The sequence below is a fragment of the Palaemon carinicauda genome, chromosome 1 (genome assembly GCF_036898095.1).
Source record: "Palaemon carinicauda isolate YSFRI2023 chromosome 1, ASM3689809v2, whole genome shotgun sequence".
NCBI classification, from domain to species: domain Eukaryota; kingdom Metazoa; phylum Arthropoda; class Malacostraca; order Decapoda; family Palaemonidae; genus Palaemon; species Palaemon carinicauda.
Genome location: NC_090725.1, coordinates 228,233,088 through 228,257,784, shown reverse-complemented (window position 1 = coordinate 228,257,784; position 24,697 = coordinate 228,233,088). Strand labels below are relative to the sequence as shown.

The 24,697-nt window shown below is 43.0% G+C and overlaps 1 protein-coding gene across 2 annotated transcripts in view; it reads left to right on the top strand.

Annotated features, from left to right (window-relative positions):
• LOC137654155 (metabotropic glutamate receptor) overlaps window positions 1-22,699 on the top strand; it is a 58,993-nt gene extending 36,294 nt beyond the window's left edge. The window contains exons 8-10 of one of the 2 annotated variants that reach the window (XM_068387801.1): window positions 252-344; window positions 2,519-2,663; window positions 21,853-22,688. In XM_068387801.1, the coding sequence (XP_068243902.1) occupies window positions 252-344; window positions 2,519-2,643 (218 nt within the window). In that variant the 3' untranslated portion in view covers window positions 2,644-2,663; window positions 21,853-22,688. Of the gene's footprint in view, window positions 1-251; window positions 345-2,518; window positions 2,664-21,852 lie in introns of both variants that reach the window. The other variant, XM_068387796.1, reaches the window with a different exon arrangement.
• Window positions 22,700-24,697: the final 1,998 nt, after the last annotated feature.

Sequence of the window (24,697 nt, the reverse complement as noted above, 5' to 3'; positions counted from 1 at the left end):
ACTGCTTTTGGTAAAATTACCATAGTAATCAATAATGTAATACAGTAATGCCATCTTGTGAGATTTAAATTTATAGTTATTCTACTTCTCTAATTTAAATCCACATCATTTATTGCAAACATCAGTGGCGACAGTAATCAAAAGGTGAACTTTTCTATATTAAAATGAAACCCGATTCTTCCGTATCTTGATTTGGATTAGCACTTCCAAAAAACTCCTCACTTGAAAAAGAGCACCAACTTATGTTACAGATCTTTTCGCATATGGGGCCCTTCCCAAACCTCCCCAGCCACCGGCACCTTATTGGCCAGCACCTGTTCATTACTATCAGCACTATTATCCAGGTACTTGGCATGCAAAGAGCTAAATAAAATAGTTTTAGAGTAGATAGGATAGGTTAAATTTGCTAAAATAGTTTTAAAATTAAACAATTTTATGAGTTTAGTATTTAAATCAATTCTGTTAATGTTTTAGCATGACGACCACTATTCGGACTCAATAGTTTGCATACCTCTCTTACAAAGAACATTTTTTTCCTCTAAATAACTAATGAAGTAAAGAACTTTTTTTTCCCCTCTAAATAACTTATAATCTCTCTTTGCCTATAGTTATTAAATGTAATTTTTTCTGTTTTGGATTTAGCTAAAATTAGTATAAGTAAATAAATAGAAAAGTGGTTAATAAATTACATGCCATCACAACCAATTAATGCACCACAGTTCATGGAAAATTATCTCTACAAAACTATTATATTTCATGTAACAAAATGACTGTGACTTGTAATATTTTTTAAAGTATTGCATATTAGTCTCCTCACAGTATCTGAATAAGATAAATAAGATATGGCAGACTTTGGCATTAATATTTTCATAGCTAACTAGCAAGAAGAGGTAGCAACTTAGAGAATGAGACATAGACACTTTAATCTAATTCTTTCCTTCCTTATTAACTTGGAAAAGCCACACTGTCATTTAACATTTTCATATGAAATGCATGTTGAATGATAAGGTTGTAGCTTTTATCTGACCCTTTAGTTACTATCCTAAGTTTTCTTATTAACTAACAAATTTTTATGTAAATTACCAACTTTCAGGACCATTTAGAATTTTGTAAGTTTTAACTTGACAGGAACTTTGATTCATGTTATCTTTCTTTACAGGACAATTTTGACCGACAAAAGGACAGCTTGACAACTAACATAATAAATATTTTTTTCAAGTTTTTACTGTGAACTTAATAAAGATGACTGTAGATGATACTAATTTATAAGATTTTTTCATATGAAAAATTTGGTTTTATTGTATCAGTACCTAAGTAATGAATGGGTACAGTCTTAGTCAGTGTACGTATGTTCATACTTCGTCTTTCTACTGTATAAAGAACATAAAAAAAAAAAATATTTTATTTTTGAAATTCTAGTTTATCAAACTTCTGCATAAAACTGTGTCATTACTCTTGAAACATTTTTTCTAATAAGAAAGTGTATTCTTTGTAAATGTGTTCATTGATTAGAAACTGATACAACAAAATTGACATTTGAAAGTACTACTGTACATACATATACCAAGGCACTTCCCCCAATTTTGGGGGTAGCCGACATCTAACAAATGAAACAGAAAAGGGGACCCACTGATCTAAAATAAATTATGAAAACTACCACCAGTTTTAAAAGTACATTTTGCAAGTATTATGGTTGAATTAGTTACTGCCTGTAAATACAGAAAGACCAAATACTTAATATTTCCATTCTCAAAATTAACTTCCAGGGACTCTGTGCACAGTATTTTATGCACAGGGCCCATTTCAAAGAATTTTTCTAATTAGATTACTGTATACCAATTGTGTAAGAAAATATATCCCAAAACTGTGGTGGTTTTCTTTTCCAGTACTTTGACTAATTTACATGTTATAATGTATTTATTATAGTCAGGATTTTAGGACATTCTAAAATTATCGAATTATATAAGGTGTGCATGTAAATTTTATGATTTATTAACATATTAATAATTGAAATCTATAGAATCTACCATTTTCTATAAAGTAAATAGTAGTTTTAATGTTTGGCATTTATAGATACTAATGTTTCATAACTTTATTTTCAGGACTTCAATTATACTTTAACCCTTAAAGGTTTTCCTAAACCATAGCCGTTACTTTTAGATTACAGTATTTTGGGCATGCAGAATTTCTTCTGATTTTTATTAGTACATTGAATTTTAATTCCTTAATTTTCCTTTAACATAAATTAATATTTCCAATGAATGATGTACCCCTCTAAGCATTTCATTCAGATATAAATTTTTTTTAAATATATAAATAGTACCTGTAATATAAAATATAAGAGGTTCTTTTATAGTAATATCAATTCACATCTCATTATTTTACCTGTATAAAAGAATACACTACACAAATATTTTACAGTAGAATATAATCTGTAAATGGATATACAATTTAAATACTTATTACCTTCACTCTCCTGAACATGTACAATTTTATTTTGTGAATTAATATATTTCAGGTGTCAGCCGGCCTGATGAAGGAGTCTACACTAGCATAGACCGACCTGCTCCCGATTATGGGGTTTCTTCTAACCCTAACTTCTACTTGTTTCGATCACACGCGCATGCTGGCATGATGTACTAAGCGCTGCAATATTTATAAAGGTAACTTTCTGCAAATTATATTTTTTCAATATTTAATTTAGCCGGTGATTATAATAGCTGCAACTCTGTTGCTCGACAGAAAACTCTAAGGTAAAACTCGCCAGCGATCGCTACACAGGTTGCGGGTGTGCCCAACAGCGCCATCTGTCGTCCAGATACCCAGTACTCAATGTAAACAAAGACTCAATTTTCTCTCTGTCGTGCTACCGACAAGACGTACTTACTCGCTGTTGCTAACTGGATTTGTTTTCACAACTATTTGGTGAAGTACACTATTCTAGTTTTGAGCTTTCGCTGTGCAGGCTTTCTATTCAAATCCTTGAACATTTTTTTCAATTTAAACTTAGCCGGTGATCATATAAGCTGCAACTCCGTTGCTCGACAGAAAAACCTACGGTCAAAATACGCCAGCGATCGCTATGCAGGTGGGGGTGTACATCAACAGCGCCATCTGTTGAGCAGGTACTTAGTACTCCAAGTAAACAAAGAACCAATTTTCTCTGTCGGGCTACCGGCAAGACCTACTAATACTCTGTTACTAACTGGATTTGTTTTCACAACTATTTGGTGAAGTACACTATTCTAGTTTTGAGCTTTCGCTATGCAGGTGTTTTATCTTCATCTCAAAACTTGAACTCGTTTTGGATAGATTTAATTATGGTGACAAAGAGAGTATGGACTCTCTTTCACTTTTAAATGGCCGACCCTTCCCGTAGACGGAAGTGTGTTTAGGTTTTTAGTAATTTTGCTTAACACGTTATAGATCTATATATTTTATATCTCTCCGCCTTTATTAGGCCTCTTCGATTAACTTTCCATTTATTATAAACATATAAAAAATAAATTTTTGTTTTGTTTATATGCGACCTTTCCTGATAGTAGGCGGTCCTAACTTGGAACCGAAGTTAATCAACGTTGAGCCCGTTATATCGTATTTAGCCTTTAAAGAATTTAAAAACTTTAAATTTAATGTTTTATGAAAGAATTTCTTTGATAGTCTTCGTACTGTTTTCAAAGATGAACTAACGTTTAGTTTTTTAGACTACGCAGTTGTTGACGTTCAGGACGTTCAACATGCGCTCTATCGTTACGATAGAGAGAGAGTGTATCACGGTTTCACTTTGCAGTAAGAGTAAATCGATTCTGACGTTTCGTTCATTCTTTCTTAGCTTAAATGTTTTAAATTCTAAATTAAAGGAACTTTTTATTTGGAAAACCTTTCAGTTTTTTCCTTTAGTCAAATAACATGTTTTTTTGACGATATATATTTGGGCTCTTCTCTTAGGTGCGAAATCAAGAGAGAAAGAGAGAGAGAGATAGAGACGGAGGGAGAGAGAGGAGAGAAAACGTTCCGTTCAAGCGGGTAACGTTGTTCTCGTGTTACTCTCCTCCCTAGTCGCTGTACGGGGAAGAAGGTAAAACGTTTCTAGGGTTTTATTCTTGTCCCCAGGCTATGTGCGGTGAGAGATTGTAAACGTAGTTTATTTGAACTAGTGTTTAGTCTCTTTCCCAGCCACTGATTTTTTTATCTTTACTGTATATGTTTTCTGTTTTTTGCTAGTATTAATGAGCTGCATTATACGACTGATTTCGCAATTACTACCTTTTAATGAAGGGTAGAATTGCGTGTTTCAGGTAGAAATCAGTAAAAGTTTCGATTTCAGTGAAATAAGTGCAAAACAGAAAATCGAAGTGATAAAGTGATATGCGCAAAGTGTTACAGTGTTGCGTCCGAGGGTTCGTCTGTTCGTGCCTGTCGTTCACCTAGTCCGGGACCTCTTGCAAGCTCCCAAGCCCAGGGGAGAAGTAATGTCGAACGACTTATGGGTTCGTCAGGCCTTGATCAACGAACAGACGTTTCCCTCCGTGGTTTCGGGCGTATCTACCCAAGATCGCCCCACCCACACAAAGACGAGAGAGCCCATTTATTTCTCGTCTGCGGAAGAGGTTTCTCGTAAGAAACCATGGACCAAGGTCTCGCAGCTTATTAAGCGCAAGTCGGTCCCTTCCGCGCAAGTCCAACGGCCCAGTTGTAGCCACTGCGTCAGTTCGGACTCGCTGCAGTCTTCCGACAACTGCTCACCTCCTAAGAGAGGCAAAGCGGTACCGCATCAGGCAGTCACACCGTCTGTTGCCGCACCTGCTCCTGTAGACCCTAAGTGTTCTTTGCTGCAGACCATGCAGTCTCAGTTAACGTCATTGATGCGGGACTTTCGTGCGGAGAAGGTTGACACTGCACCAACCTCTAGCCTACAACCAACACGGTTGTGCGTCCTGTGGACGCTGAGGCAACCTTCTGCCGCACTCCAGCTGAGAGAGTCCCGCCACCCATGCGTTCCAGTGTACCCTGCCAGCCGCATGTTGACGTTCAGTAACGCACGGAACCTTCCGTTGACGTTCGCGAGGTACAACAACAGTCTAAGTTGTTTTGTTTTGATGCGGTGCGTCAACCTCCGCATTCTAGAGTTGTTTTGACTGCTCAGTATAGACAGTCAAAGCAGTCTCGAGTGAACACACGCACCTGTTGTGGTTGACAGTTCAATTGTTGACAGTTCACAGACTGTCAAGCAGTTACATGACGTTGCCTTCTGGTCTGCTACTAATGCACCAGTGCTGTATGTCCTCACGCACCTGTTGTGGTTGACAGTTCAGTTGTTGACAGTTCACAGACTGTCAAGCAGTTACATGACGTTGCCTTCTGGTCTGCTACTAATGCACCAGTGAGAGACTCACTGAGATAACCTAGCTTTTATCGGACAAGGTTCCTGTAGATGAGAAGTGCTGTTCTCCCTCCTACTGATATTCCCTTGAGGACTCTGTCATTTGGAGAGGAGCCTTAAGCTGCTTAGCCTCCTATGGACTTTAATTAAATCATGATGATTTTTTAAGGATCTTCGTCCGGATCTGTAACTGCTGCTCCTCGTTCGCCTAAACGTCAGAACTTACACTAGGCCTAGCTACTTCGAAGCCGTTGTTTTTAAGCTAGTGCTCTCTCGCTCTCCTAGAGAGCGTTACGTTGGCTAGGCGACTGGTTTTTGCACCAGGAGGAGTTTTAGGGATACAGCCTTTAATTTCCCTTCTTTTAAACTGGCTTATAGAGCGAGAGTCTGATAGGACACGAGAGAAGTTCTCGGCTTGGGAGTTCATGCCTCTGCCCAGATAGACTTCTCAATTCTGGTAGACTCGCCCTGGCGCCTAGCCAGGAGACGCTCCAAGTTGTTTACAGGTCAACTTCTCAACTTTTGTCGAGCCTTTGAAGTTTTGCTGTACTATTATGTCACACATAACAAGGCTTTCAGGGATGGTAAATGGTTCCGCCGCAGTCGCTAACCCCGTCTGTTGCCACACCTGCTCCCGTAGACCCTAAATGGGCTTTGCTGCAACACATGCAGTCCAAGCTTGCGTCCTTGATAGAGGACTTAAATGCGGAGAAGAACCTTCTGGCCAACAACCTTCCAACCGGTTGGTTGTGCGCCCTGTTGACGCTGAGGTAACCTACTCGCGTCTGCCAGTTGAGGTGGTTCCTCCTTCTGGCCAACAACCTTCCAACCGGTCGGTTGTGCGCCCTGTTGACGCTGAGGTAACCTACTCGCGTCTGCCAGTTGAGGTGGTTCCTCCACCGATGCGACCCAGTGTGGGTTGCCAGTCGCACGTTGACGTTAAGCGACGCTCGGAGGTGGTTGTTGACGTTCAGGACGTTCAACAACCAGCAGAGGTGACTTGTTGTGACGCAGTGCGTCAACCTCAGCAACCCGGTAGGGTGTTGACTGCACAACCCAGACAGTCTAGACAGTTTCAGGTTGACGCTGTACTTCCTCGCGCACCCATGGTTGTTGACAGTTCACAGACTGTGCAGCAGTGCCATGATATTGCGTCCGGCTCCGTCACGCATCCACCGGTGCGACCGGATTCAGCGAGTCAGACGTTGCCCACTCCGTTGCCGTTTCCTCATCAGTTTCGGATGAGGAACCCTCTGATGAGGACGTTGCTGAACAAGACGATCAGCCCCCAGCCCTGCTATCCATCCAGAAGATGCTGAAGAAGGAACGCTGCCCAGTCAGGCTGTGGATGAGTCTGGTAGGGACACTGTCATCCGTGGATCAATTTGTGTCACTAGGAAGACTACACCTCCGTCCTCTTCTATACCATCTAGCTTTTCACGGGAAAAAGGACAAGACGCTAGAAGCGGTCTCGATCCCGGTTTCCGGAAAGATAAAGTCTTGTCTGACTTGGTGAAAGGACTATATCAACCTTAGAGAGGGTCTTCCCCTGACTGTTCAGACTCCCAACCACGTTCTCTTCTCGGACGCATCGGACGTAGGCTGGGGTGCGACATTAGACGGTAGGGAATGCTCGGGATTATGGAACTCGAGTCAAAGGACAATGCATTTCAACTGCAAGGCGCTACTGGCAGTACGTCTGACCTGGAAAAGCTTCAGGTCTCTCCTTCAAGGCAAAGTGGTGGAGGTGAACTCGGACAACACCACGGCTTTGGCGTACATCTCCAAGCAAGGAGGGACCTACTCTCTGACATTGTACGAGATCGCAAGGGACCTCCTCACCTGGTCAAAAGGTCTAGACATATCACTAGTAACGAGGTTCATCCAAGGCAACTTGAATGTCATGGCAGATTGTCTCAGCCGGAAGGGACAAATAATTCCAACAGAATGGACCCTCCACAAGGATGTATGCAAGAGACTTTGGGCCACCTGGGGCCAGCCAACCATAGATCTCTTCGCAACCTCGATGACCAAGAGGCTCCCAATATTTTGCTCACCAATCCCGGACCCAGCAGCAGTTCATATAGATGCCTTTCTACTAGATTGGTCACATCTAGATCTATATGCATTCCCTCCGTTCAAGATTGTCAACAAGGTACTGCAGAAGTTCGCCTCTCACGAAGGGACAAGGTTGACGCTAGTTGCTTCCCTCTGGCCCGCGAGAGAATGGCTCACCGAGGTACTTCGATGGCTAGTGTTCCCAGAACACTTCACCTAAGGGTGGACCTTCTACGTCAGCCACGCGTAAAGAAGGTACACCAAGGCCTCCACGCTCTTCGTCTGACTGCCTTCAGACTATCGAAAGACTCTCGAGAGCTAGAGGCTTTTCAAAGGAGGCAGCCAGAACGATTGCTAGAGCAAGGAGAACATCCACCCTTAGAGTCTACCAATCGAAGTAGGAAATCTTCCGAAACTGGTGCAAGTCAGTATCCGTATCCTCGACCAGTACCTCTGTAACTCAAATAGCTGACTTTCTCTTATATCTGAGGAAAGAACGATCTCTTTCAGCTCCCACTATCAAGGGTTACAGAAGCATGTTGGCATCAGTCTTCCGTCACAGAGGCTTAGATCTTTCCAACAATAAAGATCTACAGGACCTCCTTAAGTCTTTTGAGACCACGAAGGAGCGTCGTTTGGTTACACCTGGTTGGAATTTAGACGTGGTACTAAGATTCCTTATGTCAGACAGGTTCGAACCGCTACAATCAGCCTCCCTGAAAGATCTCACCTTAAAGACACTTTTCCTGATATGCTTAGCCACAGCTAAAAGAGTCAGTGAGATTCATGCCTTCAGCAAGAACATCGGATTCTCATCCGAAACGGCTACATGTTCTACAACTTGGTTTTCTAGCCAAACACGAGCTGCCTTCTCGGCCTTGACCAATATCGTTCGATATTCCAAACTTATCGTATGGTTGGAAATGAACTAGAAAGAGTCTTATGTCCTGTAAGAGCTCTTAAGTTCTATTTAAAAACCTTTACGAGGCCCGTCTGAAGCTTTATGGTGTTCAGTTAAGAATCCATCTTTGCCTATGTCAAAGAATGCTTTATCCTATTTTATCAGACTGTTAATACGAGAAGCTCATTCCCATCTGAATGAGGAAGACCAAGCTTTGCTAAAGGTAAGGACACACGAAGTTAGAGCTGTCGCAACTTCCGTGGCCTTTAAACAAAATAGATCTCTGCAAAGTATAATCGACGCAACCTATTGGAAAAGCAAATCAGTGTTCGCGTCTTTTTATCTTAAGAATGTCCAGTCTCTTTACGAGAACTGCTACACTCTGGGACCATTCGTAGCAACGAGTGCAGTAGTGGGTGAGGGCTCAACCACTACAATTCCCTAATTCCATAACCTTTTTAATCTTTCTCTTGAAATGTTTTATTATTGTTTTTGGGTTGTCCGGAAGGCTAAGAAGCCTTTCGCATCCTACTTGATTTGGCGGGTGGTCAAAGTCATTTCTTGAAGCGCCTAGATTAGAGGTTTTGATGAGGTCCTGTTGTATGGGTTGCAACCCTTGATACTTCAGATCCTAGGGGTCGCTCAGCATCCTAAGAGGATCGCGAGGCTCCGTAAGGAAGACGTACTTAAAAAGGCAGAGTAATTGTTCAAGTCGACTTCCTTACCAGGTACTTATTTATTTTATGTTTGTTATTTTGAATAACGGCTAAAATGAAATACAAAATACTTAGCTCATAATAATGTAAACATGTAATGCTGGTCTCTACCCACCCCCCTGGGTGTGAATCAGCTTATATGATCACCGGCTAAGTTTAATATTGAAAAATGTTATTTTTATTAATAAAATAAATTTTTGAATATACTTACCCGGTGATCATATATTAAAGGACCCTCCCTTCCTCCCCAATAGAGACCCAGTGGACCGAGGAGAAAATTGGTTCTTTGTTTACTTGGAGTACTAAGTACCTGCTCGACAGATGGCGCTGTTGATGTACACCCCCACCTGCATAGCGATCGCTGGCGTATTTTGACCGTAGGTTTTTCTGTCGAGGAACGGAGTTGCAGCTTATATGATCACCGGGTAAGTATATTCAAAAATTTATTTTATTAATAAAAATAACATTTTGATTACGGATTCTTTGTTGATGACTTTTTGATAGTTTTTGAATTCCCCTTTGACCAATTCAAAATGGCTGACCCTTCACAAGTCCCAAAATTTAGGAAGTGCAATGCTAGGGACTGTTCAAGGCGTCTTCCGAAGGCCTCTATCGACCCTCACACTGTTTGTTCCAATTGTCGGGATAAAACCTGTCAATTGGAAGATCGATGTGAGGAGTGCGTTGGGCTTTCGGAATTCGATTTTATCGAATTCCAAAAGTATACACGTAGGCTAGAGAGAGAGAGAGTTAGGAGAAGTTCCTCTCGTTCTATTGACATTTCCTCTCCTCATGCCCCACAACCTATTCCTTCCCCTGTATTGGTTGCTCCTAATCCCCCTTCTGGCACTCAGGAACCTTCGATGGCTGATATGATGCGTGCCATCCTAGCTCTGGGTGAGAGAGTTGAGTCCCTGGCTAGTGACCGTAATCAGCTCATGGCGGATGTGAAGGAGCTGAAGTGTAAAAGTGCAGTGGGAAGTGTTAAAGTGAGTGATAGTGTTGTGGATAGTGTAGCGCTTGAGGGTTCGTCTGTTCGTGCCTGTCGTCCTCCTAGTCCGGGACCTCTTGCAAGCTCCCAAGTCCAGGGGAGAAGCAATGTCGTACGACAAATGGGTTCGAGAGGCTTTAATCAGCGAACAGACGTTCCCTCCGTGGTATCGGGCGTATCTACCCAAGATCGCCCCTGCCTAACAAAGACGAGAGAGCCCATTTATACCTCGTCTTCGGAAGGAGTTTCTCGCAAGAAACCATGGACCAAGGTCTCACGACCGTTAAAGCGCAAGTCGGTCCCTTCCGCACAAGTCCAACGGCCCAGCTGTAGCCACTGGGTCAGTTCGGACTCGCTGCAGTCATCCGATGACTGCTCACCTCCTAAGAGAGGCAAAGCGGTACCGCTTCAGACAGTTACACCGTCTGTCGCCGCACCTGCTCCTGTAGACCCTAAGTGGTCTTTACTGCAAGACACGCAGTCTCAACTAACGTCGCTTATGCAGGACTTTCGTGCGGAGAAGGTTGCTGCCGCACCAGCTAGTGCAGCTCCTTGCCTACAACCACCCACACGTTCGGTTGTGCGTCCTGGGGACGCTGAGGTAACCTTCTCACGCACTCCAGTTGAGAGAGTTCCGCCACCCATGCGTTCCAGTGTGATCTGCCAGCCGCATGTTGACGTTCAGCGACGCAAGGAGGTATCCGTTGACGTTCGGGAGGTTCAACAACCGTCAGAGTTGTTTTGTTTTGACGCGGTGCGTCAACCTCCGCAACCCAGTGTGGTTGCCACTGCTCACCCACATCAGTCTAGACAGTCTGGAGTAGACGCTGTGCGTCCCCGCGCTGCTATGGTTGTTGCCAGCTCACAGACTGGGCAGCAGTTCCATGACGTTGCGTCCGGCTCAGTCACGCATGCACCCGTGCGACCGGACTCAGCCAACCAGCCGTTACCCACTCCGTTGCCGTTCCCTCATCAGTTATCGGATGAGGGACTTTCTGATGATGATGGTGCTGCACACGTAGATGAACCGCATTCAGAACTGGACGAGCCTAAGTCTACGCAACCCTCTTTGGACTTTAGGAAAGTTTTGGCCCTGTTCAAAGAGATGTTTCCGGACCAGTTTGTGTCTGTAGCTCCGCGTTCGCCTCCGTCAGAGTTTGTGTTAGGCATGCCGTCAACCACTCCTGCCTTTACTAGACTCGTCCTCGCACGCTCGTCCAAGAGAGCTTTGCGGGTGATAGGAGAATGGCTGCAGTCCAAAAAGAGTTTAGGGAAGACAGCTTTTACGTTTCCCCCTGCTAGACTCTCTTCTAGATCGAGCGTCTGGTATGCCACGGGAGAAGTTCTCGGCTTGGGAGTTCCTGCCTCTGCCCAGGGCGACTTCTCAAGTCTTGTAGACTCTCCCCGCTGCCTAGCCATGAGACGCTCAAAGATATGTTGGTCATCTTTGGACCTGGACCACCTTTTGAAAGGGATATTTAGAGCCTTCGAGGTTTTTAACTTCTTAGACTGGTGTCTAGGAGCTCTAAGCAGAAAGATCTCTCCGACGGAGAAGGAGACTTCCTTGCTCATTATGTCCTGCATGGACAAGGCCGTACGTGATGGGTCTAATGAGCTTGCTGCATCTTTTGTGTCCGGAGTCCTTAAGAAGCGTGAAAACCTGTGTTCGTTCCTTTCAGCTGGAGTTACACCATGCCAGAGATCCGAACTTCTGTTTGCTCCTCTTTCTAAGTGCCTTTTTCCAGAGGACCTGATTAAGGAAATTGCCGCTTCTTTGATACAGAAGGATACTCACGATCTTGTTGCGTCCTCTGCTCGCAAAGCCACCCCTTTGCCTACCTTGTCAGCTAGACCAAGGATGGACACTCCAGCGTCCCGTTTTATTCCGCCCTTTCGTGGCAGAGCCTCCAGCAGAGGAGGTGCTCGTGCCGAAGGGAGACGTGGAAAGAAGAAAGGAACCAAGTCCTTTAAGGGCAGAGTCTGACTGCCAACTTCTTCAGACAGCAGTGGGAGCCAGACTCAAGAACTTCTGGCAGACCTGGGAAAAGAGAGGCGCAGATGCACAATCTGTGAAGTTGCTCAGAGAGGGGTACAAGATCCCGTTTGTACGAAAACCCCCTCTAGCAACGTCCCCCATCGATCTCTCTCCCAGGTACAGAGAGGAAGACAAGAGACGAGCATTGAAACAGGAAGTGTCTCTCTTACTAGAGAAGGGAGCGGTAGTCAAAGTCCTGGACCATCAAACCCCAGGATTCTACAACCGTCTCTTCTTGGTGTCCAAGAAGACAGGAGGGTGGAGGCCGGTGCTAGACGTCAGTGCACTGAATGTCTTTGTCACAAAGCAGACGTTCTCCATGGAGACCACAAAGTCGGTTCTAGCAGCGGTCAGAAGGGAAGACTGGATGGTCTCGTTAGACCTAAGGGACGCCTACTTCCACGTCCCCATCCACCCGGACTCCCAACCTTTTCTGAGATTCGTTTTCGAAAAGGTTGTCTACCAGTTTCAAGCCCTGTGCTTTGGCCTAAGCACAGCTCCTCTTGTGTTTACGAGGCTGATGAGGAATGTAGCCAAATTCCTTCATTTAGCGGACATCCGAGCCTCCCTCTATTTGGACGACTGGCTTCTTAGAGCTTCTTCCAGTCGTCGCTGTCTGAAGGATCTAAAGTGGACTCTAGATCTGACCAAGGAATTGGGTCTCCTTGTCAATATGGAAAAGTCACAAGTGGTCCCATCCCAAACTATTGTGTATTTAGGGATGGAGATTCACAGTCTAGCTTTTCGGGCTTTTCCGTCGGCCCCCAGAACAAGCCAAGCCCAGTTATGCATCCAGAACATGCTGAAGAAGGAACGATGTTCAGTCAGGAAGTGGATGAGTCTGATAGGGACGCTATCATCCCTGGAACAGTTCGTATCATTAGGAAGACTACACCTCCGTCCTCTTCAATATCACCTAGCATTTCACTGGAAAAAGGACAAGACGCTAGAAGCGGTCTCGATCCCCATTTCCGAGAAGATGAAGTCTTGCCTGACATGGTGGAAGGACAGTATCAGCCTCAGAGAGGGCCTGCCCCTGGCTGTTCAGACTCCCAACCACGTTCTCTTCTCGGACGCATCGGACGTAGGCTGGGGCGCGACATTAGACGGTCGGGAATGCTCGGGAATATGGAACTCGAGTCAAAGGACAATGCATATCAACTGCAAGGAGCTACTGGCAGTACATCTGGCCTTGAAAACCTTCAGGTCTCTCCTTCAAGGCAAAGTGGTGGAGGTGAACTCGGACAACACCACGGCTTTGGCGTACATCTCCAAGCAAGGAGGGACCCACTCACTGACGTTGTACGAGATAGCAAGGGACCTCCTCACCTGGTCAAAAGGTCTAAACATATCTCTAATTACGAGGTTCATCCAAGGCAACTTGAATGTCATGGCAGATTGTCTCAGTCGGAAGGGGCAAATTCTTCCAACAGAATGGACCCTCCACAAGGATGTATGCAAGAGACTTTGGGCCACCTGGGGCCAGCCGACCATAGATCTCTTCGCAACCTCGATGACCAAGAGGCTCCCAATATATTGCTCACCAATCCCGGACCCAGCAGCAGTTCATATAGATGCCTTTCTCCTAGATTGGTCACATCTAGATCTATATGCATTCCCTCCGTTCAAGATTGTCAACAAGGTACTGCAGAAGTTCGCCTCTCACGAAGGGACAAGGTTGACGCTAGTTGCTCCCCTCTGGCCCGCGAGAGAATGGTTCACCGAGGTACTTCGATGGCTAGTAGACGTTCCCAGAACTCTTCCTCTAAGGGTGGACCTTCTACGTCAGCCACACGTAAAGAAGGTACACCAAGGCCTCCACGCTCTTCGTCTGACTGCCTTCAGACTATCGAAAGACTCTCGAGAGCTAGAGGCTTTTCGAAGGAGGCAGCCAGAGCGATTGCTAGAGCAAGGAGAACATCCACCCTTAGAGTCTACCAATCGAAGTGAGAAGTCTTCCGGAACTGGTGCAAGTCAGTATCTGTATCCTCAACCAGTACCTCTGTAACTCAAATAGCTGACTTCCTCTTATACCTGAGGAAAGAACGATCTCTTTCAGCTCCCACTATCAAGGGTTACAGAAGCATGTTGGCAGCAGTCTTCCGTCACAGAGGCTTAGATCTTTCTAACAATAAAGATCTACAGGACCTCCTTAAGTCTTTTGAGACCACGAAGAAGCGTCGTTTGGTTACACCTGGTTGGAATTTAGACGTGGTACTAAGATTCCTCATGTCAGACAGGTTCGAGCCGTTACAATCAGCCTCCCTGAAAGATCTCACCTTAAAAACTCTTTTCCTGGTATGCTTAGCCACAGCTAAAAGAGTCAGTGAGATTCATGCCTTCAGCAAGAACATCGGATTTTCATCTGAAACGGCTACATGTTCTCTACAACTTGGTTTTCTAGCCAAAAACGAGCTACCTTCTCGACCTTGGCCGAAATCGTTCGATATTCCAAGCTTATCGAATATGGTTGGAAATGAACTAGAAAGAGTCTTATGCCCTGTGAGAGCTCTTAAGTTCTATTTAAAACGAACTAAACCTTTACGAGGCCTGTCTGAAGCTTTATGGTGTTCAGTTAAGAAACCATCTTTGCCTATGTCAAAGAATGCTTTATCCTATTTTATCTGACTGTTAATACGAGAAGCTCATTCCCATCTGAGTGAGGAAGACCAAGCTTTGCTGAAGGTAAGGACACACGAAGTTAGAGCTGTCGCAACTTCCGTGGCCTTTAAACAAAATAGATCTCTGCGAAGTATAATGGACGCAACCTATTGGAGAAGCAAGTCAGTGTTCGCGTCTTTTTATCTTAAGGATGTCCAGTCTCTTTACGAGGACTGCTACACTCTGGGACCATTCGTAGCAGCGAGTGCAGTAGTGGGTGAGGGCTCAACCACTACAATTCCCTAATTCCATAACCTTTTTAATCTTTCTCTTGAAATGTTTTTATTGTTGTTTTTGGGTTGTCCGGAAGGCTAAGAAGCCTTTCGCATCCTGGTTGATTTGGCGGGTGGTCAAAGTCATTTCTTGAGAAGCGCCTAGATTAGGGGTTTTGATGAGGTCCTGTTGTATGGTTTGCAACCCTTGATACTTCAGATCCTAGGGGTCGATCAGCATCCTAAGAGGATCGCGAGGCTCCGTAAGGAAGACGTACTTAAAAAGGCAGAGTAATTGTTCAAGTCGACTTCCTTACCAGGTACCTATTTATTTTGTTTTTGTTATTTTGATAACTTCTAAAATGAAATAAAAACTCTTAGCTCATAATAATGTAAACATATATTGCTGGTCTCTACCCACCCCCCTGGGTGTGAATCAGCTATTATAATCACCGGCTAAGTTAAATATTGAAAAATGTTATTTTTATAAAATAAATTTTTGAATATACTTACCCGGTGATTATAAATTAAAGGACTCTCCCTTCCTCCCCAATAGAGACGCAGTGGAACGAGGAGAAAATTGAGTCTTTGTTTACATTGAGTACTGGGTATCTGGACGACAGATGGCGCTGTTGGGCACACCCGCAACCTGTGTAGCGATCGCTGGCGAGTTTTACCTTAGAGTTTTCTGTCGAGCAACAGAGTTGCAGCTATTATAATCACCGGGTAAGTATATTAAAAAATTTATTTTATTATAAAAATAACATTTTAGTATCTTAACCAAAATCATCTTATAAGACTGGTGAAGAAGTTTTGGTATAACTCAAATAGCACTCCCTCATAAATGGTGATTTCATAAACTTGAACATGTTGATAGTGATCATCACTATGACTATTTTCTTATCACACTTTCTTTTTGTAGTGTTTGGCACAGTGCGAGTTTAGTGTTCTATCTTTCACAATTTCTACCAGAATTTCAGTGGGATAAAGTTTTCATCTAGATCCATTCTCCAATTTTCCATGGTTTTTGCCCTTATTACAGGTCTTTCATCTACTAATTATTTATTTGCTTCCTTTTGATGGTTGTGACTAGTTTATTTTATATTCACCAAATGCATTTACTTTATATCATTGTGTATATCATTGTTTAGTACTGCACTTCGCATTCTGTAATGACATTCTTCAAAGTATCATTTCTCCTTGTTAGCAATCATGACTCCACTACGGAATAGTACAGGCATTACACATTTACCGCTACTCTAGCAAATTCTTTCGTACTCCCTCAACTAAATTTTGTTTCAACTTGAATGCAAACCCTCATTTTTTTTACTAGGAGATTGACCAGTACGAGCCATTCAGGCTATAAAAACTGAGCAAGGGGGTATCTGGAGAGTATTCAATTTTTTATTACCCTCTGGAGAGTGCAGACATGGTCCTCTGCCTCTTTTTTTTCCTGTTTCTGGCTATACAAACTCTTTCTTTTATCCATTTTGGGGATGATCGCATTGTTTTCTGAGAAAACCAGTTACAGCTCTGTCGGGGCGCAACCAGCCATGCTAGTGACATGTTCCGTTCTTTTTTTAGAGGCAAATCTCATTAGCTGGAGGACAGATGATTAAGAGGAATGTGCCATTTCTCCCACACGACTTTTAGTGCTTGGAGACCCCGTTGCTTCTTGAGAAGCAATGGCCCCTTCCTCCCATGGGAAGTTCTCCATTGATGCTCCTCATGAGCTATAATCTTTCCTTGGGAATTTTGGATTCCTCCACAAAGGATTGGCTTCTGAAGGAAGGAGTTGACGCTGGGCAAACAGCAGGATACTCTTTTGGTCCCATCGAGATCGGCCTAGGTCCATACCCTTCCTGTGTCGACGGTTGTGGTGGCTGATGTGGTAGTCTCTGGTTGGTGAACACCAGGCTGGGGGAGCCTATAGGTTTATCTGCCGAGTCATCAGCACCCATTGCCTGGCCCTCCTTGGTCTCTAGGGCATTATCCTGCTTGATAGGGCAATGTCACTGTCCCTTGCCTCTGCCATTCATGAGCAGACTTTAAACCTTTAGAAGGGTGTCCCTCCCCTCCAGCCCTGTGCCCCAAGCATGTACGCTGAGCCTTATCAGTGAAGGGAGCCTGCTTCCTTGCTACCACGAGTGGTTGCCCTTTCTCAAGAGTACTCCTCGAGTTTTCTCATTAGCGTTCTTATGATTCGTCACCGGCACTATCTAGCTCTAAGGAATAAGTGGGGGCAGTGCCTGTGCTCTCTCCCCTTTCTAACTTGCTGGGTTCCTTATTACTACTCCATGGGAGCAAGAGACACTGTTCTACCAATTGCAGAACAGGCACTTGTGGTACCTGCCGCTGCAAGGATTATTTCCCGTTGAGGTGGAAATATTGGTTTACAGTACCCTCCCATATCCCTTCCCCTCAACCTAACCTTGAGCTTCTCAAGCAGTAGCCCAGTAACACCCTTCCGGGCTCCGGCCGCCAGTATCTCAGTCTAAGGCCTCGACTTGACCACCGCCTTCTCAAGTACCAATCTCTCATGTGTCAGTCCCAGGAATCCTCCATAAACATGTTTCGATATGATCCGAGCACAAGAAAGACTTGAGATGGTGAATGCAAGACTGCAACCTTTGCCAAGTGGTATATTTTCTTTATCTTCACCCCCAGTTTTGATGTTCTTTATGTACACATCATAACAAGGGGTGAGGGCTCAACTGCAATAGCACATGGCCTCTGGGCCATAGTCCAATCCCAGTCAGCAACGCTATATTAACCTCCTAGCAATGAAGTTAGCTTTTCTGGCCATTCATCACTTCAAAAATGTTAGATTACTCGGTAGTGTTGAGGAACGACAACACCGCCGTAGTGTTCTATTTAAACAATAGGAGTCATCCTCTCATAAAAGATGTCTTCTAGCTGTCGAGATTTTGTGATGGACAGAGGACAAATCAGATCTCACTTTCAGTTGGTCAATAAACTCTTAGCAGACAGCTTGAGGAGGAAAATCAAGATAGTCTATTCTGAATAGTCCTTGGCTCCACAGAAAGCGACAAAAGCCTTGGCTTTGTGGGGTTCGACTCGTTAGACTTATTCGCAACATCTCTCAATCACAAACTACTGATGTACTGTACTGCTCCTCTACAGAAAGTGAGTTCCTCATCCAACCTATCTGACATTAATAGCTCCGCTATAGCAACATGCAGATGAATCTCGGATTTTCTGCCACTCCTGAATAGTTCCAAGGGAGTCCTCTCCGTTCACGACCTTCTACGTCAGCCGCAGGCGTAGATATACCACAAGGCAGTCTCATCTCGACTTCACCCTTTAAGGGTATCCATCTTACACAGAGAAATTTTTTTGTGCCCAGTAATGAAAAGGTGGTCTAGATACCTGAGGATGTCCTCTATTGCAGTCTATCAGGTGAAGTGGACAGTGTTCTGTAATTGGTGTTGTAGAAGGGGCTCTCTCCGTTTGGTGCCTTTATACCTGTCTGAAGAGTTTTATTATATCCCCAAGAGGAAAAACTCTTCAGTCTTGGCGGTAAAAGCTATTGCTCAGCCTTAAATCGGATATTTAGGCTGAAAGAAAGTCCTTCCCCTCTTTGGTTGGTAGCCTTGGAATGTGATCAAAGTCCTCTATTACCCGAAAGGATTTCCGTACGAGCTGCTGAGTTTAGCATCGGATTACGACTTGACCCTCAAACTGTCTTCCTTCTCAGCCTAACCTAAGCAAGAAGTTCAGTGAGTTGCATGGTCTTTCCTTTGACATCACCCATTTCAATAAATAGGGCACCAGCAGGTTACTTTCAGTCACGTCTCTGATTTTACCACAAATCAAAATCTAGCAACAGCGGTACCTAGGTTTTGACTACTGGATTAAGAGTATGCAAGAAATAATCAATGACATGCATCAATTGTTACCCTCCCTCAAGTGTGCAAAACGAGCTCACCCACACAACAATCAGCCGATTGTCAGCACAGGTGGCGTAAAGAGGAAGGTCGAGAAACAAATTTCTTTTTGTTTCAGGCAGGCCATTGATTATTTTCTCGCTCTTTCCTCCATTTGGCAAGAGCGACGATCCAGAACTCAAGATGTCAGGGCCATTAACATCCCTGGCATTCGATAGGAACTTGTGTCGTAGGTATTTCTAACAGTCCTATAGATGTGTCATATGATCTCCACACCCGACCAGCAAATCAGGTCCATCGCTTCATTCTCTCTAGGCCCTGTGGTAGCTGCTCGTGGTTGCATTTCTTGGCTCCTTATAGGACATTTAGCAGTCAGTTGAAGGTAGAGGTTTTGGTTTTAGTGAGGTGAAGGTAAAAAAAATGACTGACCTTTTCTTTTATTCATCTTCCCCTCTCTTGGGGTACAGCATCTGAGGCTCTGCATTCTGGGTTCCATCAACTTGGCAAGGCCAATTTTAAAAGTTTACTAAATATTTCTTAGTCTTCATATTCTTACATGTTTTCTCACGCATCCATTCTCCTAGGGGGATGAGTTGGGGGCTCTAGGCCTCAATGCATATATCAAACCTGAAGTCGTACAGAAACCTATACGTAGTTGGTGGTCTGCGCAGTCACTGACCATTACTGTACAGGCCGTCAACATCTCTGGTATGAAGACCATCAGGTTCACGAGGTGTCAGGAACACCATCCAAAGCTTGGATGTGGAAATCTTAGGGAAAGTTTCCTTTTAGCCAGTTGATCGAACTTGACCCAACTTTGGGCAGTTCTCCTAGTTAAAGAACGAGGGTTTGTATTCGTTTTCGAACAATGACAAATTTGGAATTAGTATTTTTACCTAACAATACAAACCTGAGCTCTTTACTGGTGATTGACACATGCAGTCATGTCCTAGTGACATGCAGTTGTATGATGATGATAATCCAATCCTAAGAAAGTTGCTGTGGGCTTCACTGGTTCTCCATCAGTGGGAAGTGTCTTAACAGCTACTACACCTGTGAGGCACAGAAGGGCATGACACCTGCTGCTGGTATTACAATTAAAATATGGTCCTACCTTACCAGCATCCTCACTTTAATGAGCAACAAGACATTACCTCACACGTGTCATAGGGAATGAGATCCTCTTTGTCGCTTCGTGATCAAATTGCCTTTTAAATTATTTTCTTATGATTGGGTGTACTTTTGAGACGAATCTGTTGACTGTAACCTGGACTTTCGTGAACTCCTCGGTGCTGAGAGCAAGATGATAAGGCTGGTAGTCTCCTTTCCCTTGACGGTATAGGCACGGGGATCTTAATGAACGAAATAGATTTTCATCCGTTTGAAGTACGCTGCAAGAGGCCCTCATCCCACTTCTTCAATCACAACGATGGCTGTAACTCCTTTACCTAAATCTCCGTAGGTGCTCTGGAGACCCAATGGTTCTTACGATTTAGTTACCCAGAGGAGTTATCTGGCACAGATCTTTTTGTCTTTTGTCATCCAGTCTGACTGGCATGATCCCCAATTGTTGTAATTGAGGATTAATCCCGAGGAGCTCATGCCCTAGCCCTCTTAAAAGCATTATTAGAAACTAAAGGGTTCTAGGTGGCCCTCCAACCTGGAGGTGTGACGACCAGGAACAAACCTAGTCCCTGCTGCGTTAGTGGTTACTTGTAACGTACATGCTGATGGGTCGCCTCTCGACATCTGTGGTAGGTGGCTAACCTGCTGTCTACTTGTATCTTAGTGAGCACTTGTTATAAGAGTGAAAAGTTGGACGATGCACATCCTAGCTCCTCGGGTAGGTAAGGGAAAAATGTCCAATTAGCTGGCAAAGGTGCTATTAGAGGTAAGCGCACATCGATGACTAGTAGCAATCTCAAAAGCTCTGGAGCAAGAGACAGGGTGCACTCTTGGTGATGAAGAGGCACTAAAAGGAGCTGGAGTGCTCAAGTGCAGGTGTGCTTATCGACCCTACAGAAGAGAGCATGTTTGGCCCTATGCTCAAGGTCAGTCTCCGAAGGGCTGACCAGCTTAGAGGGTGAGCAGGCATGCGTTGAGAAAGGCTTGGCTCTTGAACACTTACAAATATCCCAGAGAGAGGGCGTACGGGAGGCACACTAGCCAATGGTACTCTTACAAGGGGGATCACTTAGTTGAGCACCTATCTTTGAAGGCATGAGACTAAGAAGTCGCAATTTTCTCTACTCTTGAGGGAGATGTGCTGATGGCATCTCCAGCAGGAGTCAAAACTCTTTCCTGCCCAGACATTTCTTGAAGGGGGGGGGGGTGTTCTTGCATACCCAAGGAAGACCACAGCTGTCTTAAGGTATCATTTACCTGAAAAATACATTCTCCCTTAAAGGTGCCTTTAGTGAAGGTCTTCCTGCTTCTAGGTTAACCAAGCAGCCTTTGGAGGAGACTGTAGGAGAATTGTCGGAAGGGAGCGTACTGGGAGAAAGGGAGAGGGGTTGGGACTTATTCCTTGAGGGGCGAAGAATCCATTTTTACTTCTTCCTCCTCTTGCACTTCCCATGGTGAGGAATGCCACTCCACACACTATTCACAGGTTGAAGCTTGGTTGCAGGAGTGTCCTCTGTAATCCAGGCATAAAAGGTGAGGAACATTTTGTTTGTAACGATTCCGCACTTTCGACCTGATACCCCAGTATGTTCATAAGTTGAAAACTCCACTGGCATCCCCACTGAAGACAAACACCGACAAGAAAAATAAAAAATAAAAGCCAGTACTCGCTGTCAATGTTCTTTCACACCAACAGCTGAAATCAGTAGTTTGTCATTTGCAGCTACCTATGTAGAGGACGAAGGTTTGTATGTGTACCAGAACAAATGGGCATTATAAGGTAATTAACTATTTACATTAAAATATGATTGACATGAAGCATATGACGGCTTTAAATACTCAAGTTTTTTTTTTTATTTCAGGAATGAAACAATTTTTCAACTACTCCACAAGACAGAAAGACTGGCCAACCTTCCAGTCTCACAAAGCATCAATCAGGACCATGAGAATGGAGAGGTATCACATAAGCTCTCCAAATACAGTTCTCCATGTAATGTATCATAGTATTCCACCAATTACATGATTATAACCTGTGGGTATCCTACGTAAGTGTTAGACAATATTTAATGATGGGGATACTGAAAAGTAACATAACTTATTTCAATTTCTTTTAACAAGATCAATTCTGCAAATTTGTTGGCCTTGATAAATTTAAGCCATAACTGGCAGTTACAGCACATGGGTCTGGTAAAGTATAAGAATGTGCTGGAGTAGGATGATTTTTAATGCAGGGTTTTTTTTTAATCAAGAGGAGAAATAATACCTAAGGAAATATGGTAATTTCATGACAGTTCAAGAGCTAGTTACTACAATATACAAAATCTGGTGGAACCCAGCTCAAGCTTCAAAGGTTCCCTTTACAAATTTTGCAGTTTGGTAATTATAAAGATTGAAAAGTCATTTAAAGCTATCCTATCAAGTCCGATAGGTGCTTGAGGGAAATTTATTTTGGTTGAAATTATATTCCTTGAAAGGTTGCAATATGAAAAAATATTTGTCTTTTTATAACAAATATCTTGTACAACAGTAGAAACGCTCAAAATGTGCTGCCTAGTAGGTTGGTACCTTTGATATAAACTTGTATACAAGTTAATGCCACCTAAAGTGTAGAAAAGTTTGGTAGACTATGATTTTATGAAAATTTTATATAAAAAAAAACTTGATAATGTAAATTCATCAATAACATTTTATATAAGAAATTTTTAGTTTGCAAATTTGGTAAAATTTAAAGAATCTATTAGTTCATTTTTCTTATAATACTGTAGTGCAGTCCAAATTTTCATTATAGTATAATGAAATATACACGTACGCATACTGTACATGAAACCTAAATTCTTGATTAATTACAATTTAGCACCAAGAACAGTAGAGGGTAAATATTATTAACTTAAAAACCCTATGTGAAATCAACCAACAAGGGGTATGCAGTTCAGAATAAAGAACTCCATACACATGAAAAATGTGTTATTACATGAAATGAATTATGCTTAGGGAAAAATTATGTGTAATAAAAAAGGTTACAATTCAAAATAATTTTTCTCAAATTCCAGCTCTTATGAAACCAAACTAAAATATAGTTTGGAAGAATAGTTATTCAGTTTTCCAACTTCCTTTACATTCTACTATATGCTCTTTTAAAGATGTAAATAATGTACATTAGATGAAATTTTGTAAGAAATATTTTTAATATGCTTATCTCAGCTTTGTTATGCACCCTAAGCTATTGATTGTTGTTGCCATACTGTATTTCCAATGATTAATTACTGGCATCTTGTACCGATTTTATTAGCCTTGACCCACTTGTCATGGACAAAACTAATAAAAAAAACATTCCTATATAAATTTACCTTATAGATTTGATGAAGTACCCAGGTAATATACTGTTAATTAGGATAAATTTTCTCTTGGATTTATGAAATTTGTCCTTTGGCTACAATGCAGTATTGCCGATTATTTTTAATAGGTTAAACAGTTGTAAATATTAATGAACCACAAATACTTATACATATAAGCTAGAAACATGTTTTCAGTAAGTTGTAAAAATAAACGTGAATTTTTCAATACATCTTTGATTATCCTAAGTTGCATTCAATTTCTATTGAGCTTTAAAGTTCCTACAAGGATCGGGTTTCAATTCATCCTGCTTCTCTACTCAGTTCAGGTATTTACAGTTCAATAAAACATTTATACCAAATCCCAGACCTTCAAGAAAAGAACTAAAAATCCTGATATTCAATTCCACATCCAATAACAGATTTCATAGAGGAGAACTGACAACGACAGAAACTCCAAGAATGAATTACGTCCAAAACTCCCTGAGAATGAATTACGTCCAACTCTGGGGGTCCTGAGGTCCAAGGGTGGGCAGGATTGCACTAAGTATTCATGCATATAGAAGAATCTCAAAAGGAAAGGTCTATACCCCCTTCAGTCGATAGACCATGCCTAAGACTTGAGCTGCCTTTATCAGCAGTAAATAGGCAGACAATTCCACGGCCACTAACTCAGGAGGCAGAGATGATGATGATGCATGCTCTGGAACATGGAACCTTCTCTGCCTAGAGAGAGAAAGGAGGAGGAGGATGAAATCATATTTAGCAAACTGGACTCTTTTTAAGTTCCAAGATCCACAAAACTAATCAACTTTATCCAAAGCCAAGTCAAACCGATCAGACCAAGGCAGCTCCAAGGATGGCCTAGAGCCTTGATGAGCACTGAAGTGCCAAATAAATGGCCGCGGTCTCCCTGAAAGCAGTGCCAAGGTTACCTCCCCCAGTCCGTTGCACTCATTCGAGTGCAAGGACAGACATCCACAAATGATAGCCGGCTTCCGTCAGCACCAGTGTCTTCGGGTTAGAACAACTGAGAGCACCTTCAAGCCGAGGAGGGATAGGGCAGCAACAAGTTGTTCCGTTGATTAACCCTCGCCCAAATATGACCTTTGTCCCCCACGGACAGAAATGGGAGCGGAGGGCAGCCTGGGAATATCAACAAGAATATTAAAGTATCATTGCATCCAAAAATGAGAGGCTCTTTCAATTGGTTGTAGGGCACACTAGCTATCATTAACTACCTTGTTAACAAATTCAGCAACCGCTCTGAAATTTTCGCTACTTAAAAGGTGAACGGGTTGTATACACTAAAAAAAAGTTAAAAACTACAGATTCATATTGTCTGTACAGTAGTAAACATCAATAAAATTCAAAC